The 10,877-nt window shown below is 36.7% G+C and overlaps 1 protein-coding gene across 1 annotated transcript; it reads left to right on the top strand.

Annotated features, from left to right (window-relative positions):
- The first annotated feature begins 8,482 nt into the window (after window positions 1-8,482).
- On the top strand, window positions 8,483-9,436 carry LOC129666741 (olfactory receptor Olfr180). The gene has a single exon (XM_055593986.1). The coding sequence runs from the start codon at window positions 8,483-8,485 to the stop codon at window positions 9,434-9,436; it is 954 nt and encodes a 317-aa protein (XP_055449961.1).
- The last annotated feature ends 1,441 nt before the right edge of the window (window positions 9,437-10,877 follow it).

Genomic DNA, 10,877 nt, shown 5'->3' with positions numbered 1-10,877 from the left:
AACTAGAACCTTGGTGTGAAAAAAATCAAAATATCTCATACTCTATACCCTTAAAAAGAAGGAAGCAGGGGCTGGAGAGATGGCTCAGCAGTTGAGAGCATGGAATGCTTTCCCACAGGGCCCAATTCCAGCACCCCCATGGTGGCCCACAACTGTTTGTAACTGTAAGATCTGACACCCTCACACAGGCATACATGAAGGCAAAACACCAATGCAAATAAAAACAAAAAAATAAATAATTGTTTAAATAATTTTTTAAGGAAGGATTTGTCACTGTTTTTAATTTTTTTAATTTTATTGTATATTCAGAAATTGTAGTACATTGTGTGCAAAATGGAATACTACTCAGCTATTAAAAACAAGGAAATTATGAAATTTGCAGGCAAATGGTAGGAACTAAAAAAGATCATCTTGAGTGAGGTAACCCAGAAACAAACACACATGGTATATACTCACTCATAAGTGGTTATTAGGCATATAATATAAGATAAACATACTAAAATCTATACTTCTAAAGAAGCTAAACAACAAGGAAGACATGAGGGAAGATGCTCAGTCCTCATTCAGAAGGACAAATGCCTTGCCATCAGAAGCAGAAGACAGGGAACAGGATAGGAACCTACCACAGCCAGCCTCTGAAAGACTCTACTGATTGAGGTATCAAAGCAGGTGCTGAGACTTATAGCCAAACTTTGGACAGAATGCATGGAATTTTATGAAAGAATGAGGAGATAAAAAGACCTATAAGGGACAGGAGCTCCAAAAGGAGAGCAACAGAACCAAGCCCTGGGAACCCTGCAGAGAATGATGCCCCAACCAAGGACTGTACATGAAGAGGAACTAAAACATCTGCTCAGATGTAGCCCATAGATTCTGTCTCCAAGTGGGTTCCCAGTAAGGGGAGCAGGGGCTGTCTCTGACATTAACTCAGCCACTGGCTCTTGATCACATCCATGTGGTGAGTGCAGCCTTGCCAGGCCACAGAGGAAGACAACGCAGCCACTCCTAATGAGACCTGATAGGCTAGTCAGATAGAAGGGGAGGAGGAACTCCCCCGATCAGTGGACTTGGGGAGGGGCATAGGAGAAGAAGAAAAAGGGAGTGTGGGATTGGGAGGAGAAGAGGGAGGGGGCTACAGCCAGGATACAAATTGAATAAATTATAATAAATGATGATAATAATAATAATAATAAAATTTGGAGTAAAAAAAATTTATTATATGTTTGGTTTTAGTTGTCCTGCACTTATTTTGGTGTCTTTATCCCACAATCTTTACTGTCCTTACTTTACTTAACCTCCCCTTTGATTTTTTTATGTCATATTATTAATTTGTAACTTCATTGTTTAGCCTCTATCAGCTATGTTCTTTTCTCTTTCATCCTTTCTGAACATACAGTTACTATTTCCAACTGATTCTTGGGCATATGTGGGCCCCTGCCTTTGCTGTGTTACTGTGATGCACTTTCCTCTGAGTGGAAGTGAAACCTTCTGGAGAGAGAAGTCTACATGTTAAAAGAGTGTCATGCAGAATTGGCAGTGATGCACTTCAGAAGGTGTGCAAGTCAAGGGAAATGAGAAAAGGTAAGGTGGCAGCAAGATTTAGAGGGAAAATACACTGAAGAGGCAGACACGTGAAGAGCTGGAAATCTTTCAGGTAAAAATCTGTGATGAAATAAAAATTCAGTGGAAAGTGCCATCAAAAGGTTACATCAAAGAACCCAAGTTTGAATCCCTACTAAGTAAATAATAACAATAATAATAATAATAATAATAATAATAATAATAATAATAATAATAAAGAAACTGGGCATGGCCATGACAGTAACCCTAGCACTGTGAAGAAGAGGAGGTGGAGACATTAGGATTGCTGGCCAGATTGAGGAAGGGACCTTGTTGGAAAGGAATAAGGCAGGTGTACTTATAACTTCTTTTATTTATTTATTTATTTACTTACTTACTTACTTACTTACTTACTTACTTACTTACTTACTTACTTACTTATTACTTATTACTTATTTAGTGGCAGAGAAATATTTGAAAAAATAAATTTATATAAATAAACAATAAAAATTTTAAAAATGCAAAAAAGAAAGAAATAAGGCAGGCATCCTCATAACTTACTTATGTACTTATTTATTTATTACAGTTTATTCACTTTGTATCCCGGCTGTGGCCCCCTCCCTCATCTTCTCCCAGTGCCACCCTCCTTTCCTCTTCTATGCGCCTTCCCTAATCCACTGATAGGGAAGGTCCTCCTCCCCTTCTATCTGAACCTAGCCTATCAGGTCTCATCAGCGCTGGCTGCATCATCACCCTCTGTGGCCTGGCAAGGCTGCACACACACACACACACACACACACACACACACACACACCAGGGAGAGGTGATCAAAGAGCCAGCCACTGAGTTCATGTCCGAGACAGCCCTTGGCCCCCTTACTAGGGCCCCCACTTGGAGACTGAACATTATGGACTTCCTCTGAACAGGGGGTCTAGGTTATCTCCATGCATGGTCCTCGGTCTCTGCAGGCCACCCTGGGCACAGGTATTTTGGCTGTGTTGGTCTCCTTGTGGTGCTCCAAGTCTTTGTATCTTCCTCTTAGCTTCATAACTTCTATATGTGCACATGCTCACACGCATCACACCCACTCACCAAATAGGGCATATTAATTAGATGTCATTTTATGTTTCTATACCTTTGTGGATTATAAAAAATTTGTCAGGCTAGACATATTTACCATTTATATGCTGTGAAAACCTTCCAAAATCCTTGATATCAGTTTTAGAACTCTACAAAATGGGACCATTCACCTGCTTGAACTGAACTCCTTGCTGCTGTGCAGTTCACGCCTCACTTGCCTTTCACTACCTCACTGCGCTTCTGCCACTGCCCGGCAGCTATCATTCTACTCTGTCTGTGATGTCAATTCAATAAAGTCCAAAACTGAGATCACACAGAACTCATATATCACTCAGTATAATGGGTATGTTTATTTTTAATACTTAGTCTAGGTTACTCACTAGAGTTTTATAAATGATGTGGATATCTATGAGAAGATTGTTTCTTGTCTATGTCGAGTTAACAATAGTTATCGAGGGCTCCTCTACCCAGTGTTGGACTACGTGCCTTTTCTATTTAATCAATTTATAAATTTTGAATTTAATTAAAATATCTTCAATAAATTTAAGTAACAATCATGAAGTATGTAAACTACCTGAAATTATGAAAGGCTTGTCATACGTAAAGTTAAAAAAAAAATTAAACATGAAATAGGACTCTTCCAGGATGAATATACAAATAAAATCTAATTAAAATGCTTTATCATAAGGACTTCAATCGGTTTGAGATTAGAAAATTAATAATATATTCAAAGAGGGAATCAGACTTCTTATGAAGATTAAAAGTATTTAGATTCATGAATACATCTAAGAGGGCATTTAAGATTCTCATTTGCAATGAGAATTTGCATTGCAATCTAATTTGCAATCTAATACAAGAGAAATGGTAGGTGTACTTACACCCATCAGAATGGCCAAGATCAAAAACTCAAGTGACAACACATGCTGGAGAGGTTGTGGAGAAAGGGGAACCCTCCTCCATTGCTGGTGGGAATGTAAACTGGTACAACCACTTTGGAAGTCAATCTGGCGCTTACTTGGACAATTAGGAATAACACTTCCTCAAGACCCACTCCTAGGTATATACCCAAAATTTGCTCAAGTACACAACAAGGACATTTGCTCAACCATGTTTATAGCAGCTTTATTTGTAATAGCCAGAATCTGGAAACAACCCAGATGTCCATCAACAGAGGAATGGATACAGAAATTGTGATATTTGTACACAATGGAATACTACTTAGCAATCAAAAACGAGGAAATCATGAAATTTGCAGGCAAATGGTGGGATCTAGAAAAGATCATTCTGAGTGAAGTATCCCAGAAGGAGAAAGACAAACATGGTATATACTCGCTTATATAGACCTACAAGATATGATAAACATAATGAAATCTATACATCTAAAGAAGGTAAACAAGAAAGTGGACACAGGGTAAGATGATCAATCCTCACTTAGAAAGATAAATGGGATGTGCGTTGGATGTATGACAGGAGCCTAACACAGAGGACCTCTGAAAGACTCTACCTAGCAGTGTTTCAAAGCAGATACTAAGACTCATAACCAAAACTTCGGCAGAGTGCAGGGAATCATATGAAAGAAGGGAAATTAGTATGACATGGAAAGGATAGGAGCTCCACAAGGACCAAATATATCTGGGCACAGGGGTCTTTTCTGAGACTGACACTCCACCAAGTACTATGTATGGATATAACCTAGAACCTCTGCTTGGATGTAGCCCATGGTAGCTCAGTAAGCAATTGGTTTCCCATAGTAAGGGGAACAGGGACTATTTCTGACATGAACTCAATGGCAGGCTCTTTGACCTCCCCACTCCTCCAAGGGAGTAGCAATCCTGCTAGGCCACAGAGGAGGACTTTGCAGCCAGTCCTGAAGATACCTGATAAAACAGGGTCAGATGAAAGGTGAGGAGGTCCCCCCCAATCAGTTGACTTGGAAAGGGGCAGGGTGGGTGGGATTGGGAGGGAATAAGGGAGCGGGATACAGCTGGGATACAGAGTTCATAAAATGTAACTAATGATAAAAAAATTAAATTTAATTTTAAAAAAAAGAAATAGTAGGTGTATATTTATATCCCTTGTGGTGAATACTTAAGACAGAATAAAAAAAAATCATAAAGTATTTAAGATTACTAATCCATGAAACTCCCATAAAACCAAGATAATGAGTATGGAGACTGAGGATAGTGGTATGAAGAATAACAAGGAGCCAAACCCATTTCTTGGGCTGAAGAGATGGCTCAGCAGTTAAGAGCACTGTCTGCTTTTCCAGAGGTCCTGAGTTCAATTCCGAACAACCACATGGTGGCTCAGAACCATCTATACAGGGACCTATGCTATATTCTGGCATTCAGGTACACATGCAAGTAAAGGACTCAACTACAAAATAAATAAATCTTTTTTAAAAATTCAAAAGTATTTCTTGTGCAAAAGATCATGTCTATAGTAGAGAAAGGATGAAAGTGGGAGATACACTAAAATGTATCCTGTAATCATGGCATTAATCATGGTAATAAATTCATAGATACTTATTTATCAACAATCTGATTAAACACAGGAACACAGCATTGCAAATGCCAACTTTACTTAAAATTCTGTTTATTTCTCAAAACATAAATAGTGCCAAAGGACATTACGTCAGAGTAGTTTCCAAAAATGAATATATAGGACATGACCAGGTTCGTGATAGGTAGCAAAATAAAAGAATGTGATACTAGTTGATTGTACCATTATCATTTCCATGTAAGCAAGATTGATGAGGCATAACTAGTCAAATATGTGAATAATAAAGTTGATGTTAAAGCTAACTTTATTGATGGACTTTTGATTTAACCTCAAAATCCTGTTTCTCTTAACTTTAATTAAGGTGTTTGGTTTAATGATGGTTTGGAGAGCAGCCTCTCAGATTAAAGTCTCTGCAGAAATAGCTAATGTCAATACCAAGCAACTCCCTTTAGAATCAATGAATTTTTTTTTTTACATTTGCCCTGTGGATAACATAATTGTCACTGACCTATGAGTACTGTGTCCTACATTTTCATAAATTATTCCCCAATGTCTTAAGGTCTCTGTAAGCATCAGGTGACTCTATTAGGCCACATAAAGCGATGGTTAGTGAGCGCACATCGTGAAGACAAGTTTCAAATTCATTTCTAAATATGAACAAGCAACTCTAAATTATTTCACCACTTATTTTCACATTTTTTACCGACTTATGTTTAGCTTGTCTCTGAATCGAAAATATGATGAAAGAATGAAGCAGTAAATGGGTTATACTGTTCATTTTGAGCTCAAAAGCACCATAGTTTTGTCAGCAAATATACAGGTAAGCTATCAACAACAATTAAAAATGATTCCAGGATGAATAGCAAAATTATTTCAAATTTAACTTGGCATCAGAGAGTGAAAATGAATTTTCACATGATATATTCTAATACAATATTTTTAAATAAAGTAGCATTGGTTACAATTAAATACCAATCTTAATACTTGATTTGCCAGTTATGTTGATAAATGCAATATTTTATACTGCTAAAAAGTATTTTTTCAAAATTTCATAATTTGAGATGTTTTTAGTATTGTGTGTTTTAAATTATAAACAGTAATTTATTTTATTAGTTTAATTATAAGACATTAGTGATACAATGCAAGAAAACCTTTCTATGTTATGTGTGTGAATAATGAAATGGTGTATTAAGTTCAGTCTAGACAATAAAAATCATGGAAACAGTAATTACAGTGATTTTAAAGCAGTGCTATTTAAATAACTACTGTAAGCTGTTCTTAAAACTATCTATTTAAATTCTATGAAATCCAGAGAGTTGTAACAATTCCTAGAAGAAAAAATATTGCAACAGTATGAATACATGCTGTTTCTGGATTTAAATATTTCAGTGTTGTATCGGTGAAACTAAAATCTAATAAATGTGTGTGGTTATTGAATTCTAATATATGCATTAGGAAGAAAATAATTTAAAGTTTAAGTATATAAATCTGAAACCTTTATTGAACTCATAAAGGGAAAACATTGTTTCACCCTGATAATATTGGAAGTACACAGCAGGTATTTAGCATATACATATTATATATACACTGTGAGTAGACCCTCTGTCACTAAGACACATCATAAAGAACACATGCAGAACACTGGAAACTAGACAGAAAATATTAGAAAACAGAGATAATTAAAGTAGAAGTAATTCTTTGGAAATTTATCAGACAACATAGATTAGGATCCAAAATATGTTAAAAGCAATAGAAAATTATTTTTTTAAATATGATTTTTCCTTACCTCATTTTATTCACTTTGTATCCCAGCTGTAGCCTCCACCATCCCCTCCCAATCCTCCTTCCCTCATCTCCTCCAATGCCTCTTACCCAGTCCACTGATAGGGAAGGTCCTCCACCCCTTCCATCTGACCCTAACCTATCAGGTCACATCAAGAACGTCTTTCTTTTGGGGGGGGGTTATTTTATTTTTCTTTATTAATTATACTTTACTCACTTTGTATCCCCCTGTGGTTCCCTCCCTCCTCCCGTCCCAATCCCTTCCTTCCTCTACCCTCTGCATGCATGCCCCTCCCCAAGTCCACTGATAGGGGAGGACTTCTTTTCCTTCCTTCTGATCCTAGTCAATTAGGTCTCATCAGGAGTGGCTGCCTTGTCCTCTTCTGTGGCCTGGTAATACTGCTTTCCCCTCAGGGGGAGGTAATTAAAGAGCAGGCCAATCAGTTCATGTCAGAGACAGTCCCTGTTCCTATCACAATGGAACCCACTTGGACACTGAACTGCCATGAACTACATCTGTGTAGGGGTCTTATGTTATCTCCATGCATAGTCCTTGGTTGGAATAGCAGTCTCAGGAAATACCCCAGTGTTCAAATTTTTTTTAGTTGAATTATCTTTTTTTTAACTTTTACTAATTACACTTTATTCATTTTGCATCCCCCCATAAGCCCCTTCCTCCTCCCCTCCCGGTCCCACCCTCCCCCCCCCCTTTCTGGTTCTGTTGCTCATAGTCTTCTTCTGTGGCCTGGAAAGGCTTCCTCTCCTCAGGGGGAGGTGATCAAAGAGCTAGCCACTGAGTTCATGTCAGAGACAGCACCTGATCCCCTTACTAGGGAACCTACTTGAATACTGAGCTGCCATGGGCTACACCTAGCTACATGGGCTAGGTTATATTCATGAGTGATCCTTGGTTGTAGTATCAGTCTCAGAAAAGATCCCTGGGCCCAGATTTTTTGGTTCTGTTGTTCTCCAAAAACAATTTTAAGAGAAAAATGATCATATTATACAATATTATCTAATCTTAAAAGTTAAATAAACCTTCATTTAAAATACCCCACACTAATATTAGCAGGATAGGGTAATTAAGCCAAAAAATATTTCCAAATTTACTCTAATTCTATGAAGTTTTTATAAATTAGTCATTAAAATATTCACAGGGCAATTTACTTTTAAACAGCTCATTAACCCAGATTATAATACTTTTTTGGAAAGGTACCACAACAGAGATTCAATACAGAAAAATATAAAAATCACAAAGGCTGACCATGAATTTATACAGACCCATCTTATAAATCATATATATTATTTATAAAATATATACATATATATTATGTGAGGCCTTGAGGAGTTAGTTCAACAGACATCTCAAGACAATACTCATGTGAACAGTCTGTGTGTGGTTTCTTTTCATATGACGTAACCTATCATGATATATTTCAGGGGAAAGCTAAGGCAAATTGAACAGACCTTCACCTGTGTATTTAACTACAGAGGGAGAATTAGACATATACTAGCTATAATATCAAATTTCTTAACAAAATTTTGTCTCAGCAGAGAAATGGGACTGGAGAAGACAAATTACTCTTTGACAACAGAGTTCGTCCTGGTGGGATTCACAGATCACCCAGAGCTGAAGATCCTTCTGTTCCTGGTGTTCTCTGCCATCTATCTGACCACCATGGTGGGGAATCTCGGGCTGGTGGCCTTGATCTACGTGGAACGCCGTCTCCATACACCCATGTACATCTTTCTGGGCAACCTGGCTCTGATGGACTCCTGCTGCTCCTGTGCCATCACTCCCAAGATGCTGGAGAACTTCTTCTCTGTGGACAGAAGGATTTCCCTAGATGAATGCATGACACAGTTCTATTTTCTCTGTCTTGCTGAGACTGCAGACTGCTTTCTTCTGGCAGCAATGGCCTATGACCGCTATGTGGCCATATGCAACCCACTGCAGTACCACACCATGATGTCCAAGAAGCTCTCCATTCACATGAGCATAGGCACCTTCATAGCCGGTAACCTGCACTCCCTGATTCATGTACTGTGTCTCTTAAGGTTAACTTTTTGTAAATCAAATCGCATTGATCACTTCTTCTGTGATATTCTTCCACTATATAGGCTCTCCTGTACAGACCCATTTATCAATGAGCTAATGATATACATTTTTTCCATGCCAATTCAAGTCTTTACCATTTCCACTGTCTTGGTCTCATACTTCTGCATCCTTTGTACTATTTTCAAAATGAAATCCAAGGATGGAAGAGGAAAAGCATTTTCTACTTGTGGTTCCCACTTTTTTTCTGTGTCAATATTCTACATCTGCCTTCTCATGTATATTCGACCATTTGAAGAAGGGAATAAAGATATACCAGTGGCTGTGTTTTATACAATAATAATTCCTTTGTTAAACCCTTTTATTTACAGCCTGAGGAATAAGGAGGTCATAAATGCTGTTCAGAAAGTTATAAAAACTTACAGTATTTTGAAAAAATCTTCACCAACTCACTAATTTCAGTTCATTAAAATGTTTTTGTTAATATAAAATATAGAAAAATTAAAATGTCATTTACACAAAGTAGTAGTCTTAAAGTAATTACAATATTCTTCCTGGACAATCTACCACTGTAATTCCAAAGCAATTTGTCAATTATTCATCTAAATTATATAACTCAAATAGGTCAGTGTCAATTTAGTAGCTGTCATACTACTTTTATTACCCTCATAGGATTTCCAATACTATAGGTTCAGTAAATTAATGCCAGATTACAATTAGATGTTTAATGTTTAGGAGGATCTTTTGATTAATATTGTCTAATTAATTGAACAATTTGGTGTGATTTTTCCAGTGATCAAAACTCAAAATTTTCAGACAAAAAAAAAAAAAAGAGAGTGATTATCATTCAGAAAATGTGCTTTATCTTCTTCCCTACCTTCTTTCTCTGAACATTTTAAAGCTTTACTTCCCTAACAAGGAATGCTCTGAGGCTACTAACCAAAACTAACACAGTCAAACTATCTTATATTAACATAATCACTGGTCTTTAAAATGCATTGTTTTATAAATGTTATTAATGTTTATAAAGTATTAATTAAAGTATGATTTTAAAATTAATACCATAAACTCACAGATTTTAGCAATTTTTTCAGAATAACTAAATTTTTTCTAACTATTCTTTTAGTAATATAAACTCAGTTTGGAGATTTTGTTCCTGACAGTGCCTGATATAATATCAATACTTTCTGGTACATTCCTTGCCCTGGATATAGAGAACCTTGTCTAATATACAAATCATCAAAATAAAATTGAACTTTTTTTTTCAAAAAGTTAGTGTAAGTTCCTGATTTATATTTTCTCCATTTATACTGAAAAATCAAGCAAGCTACACACAAAAGTCTACATGCATTTATCTCCTTTCTTACTCAAATGATCATGTGACCACAGGCCTTATGCCTTGATTTTCTTTTAAAAGTGGGAGAAAAGAACCACTTTCTGATTAGATTTAAGTCCTGCTACAAAAGAAGAAACTCAGACCTGGTACCACTATTTGACCAAGAACCTGTAGATAGACAAGATCGTAGGCCCTAGGAGAGAACCCAGTACTATTATTCTATTAAATGGACATAGTATTAAACTGGGTTTTATTTGTATTTAAGAGTTTAGGTTAGCCTGGGTAGAGTTAGCCTGAGTATAACTCCATTTTGAAATAAAGAGCCATCTTGACTGGGAGCTGAATTCAGCCTCCAGGAAATATAACAGAATAAATGCTTCATAGAAAATAGAGACAAACTCCCTGACAATAATCAATGAGAATCTGTTGGGAATTGGGTGGAAAAATCCTCCCCAGTATTTCAGATTTGGTTTAGAAAAATAGCCATTGTGATTATATGCTTTACCCATTGTGATTATATGCCTTAGCCATTGTGATTGTGTGCCTCAGAAAAGATCACCA

Source organism: Psammomys obesus, unplaced genomic scaffold (assembly GCF_907164565.1).
Source record: "Psammomys obesus unplaced genomic scaffold, mPsaObe1.curated_primary_1811, whole genome shotgun sequence".
Classification (NCBI taxonomy): Eukaryota; Metazoa; Chordata; class Mammalia; order Rodentia; family Muridae; genus Psammomys; species Psammomys obesus.
Note: the sequence above shows the minus strand (reverse complement) of the source record. Positions and strands in the feature narration are given on the sequence as shown.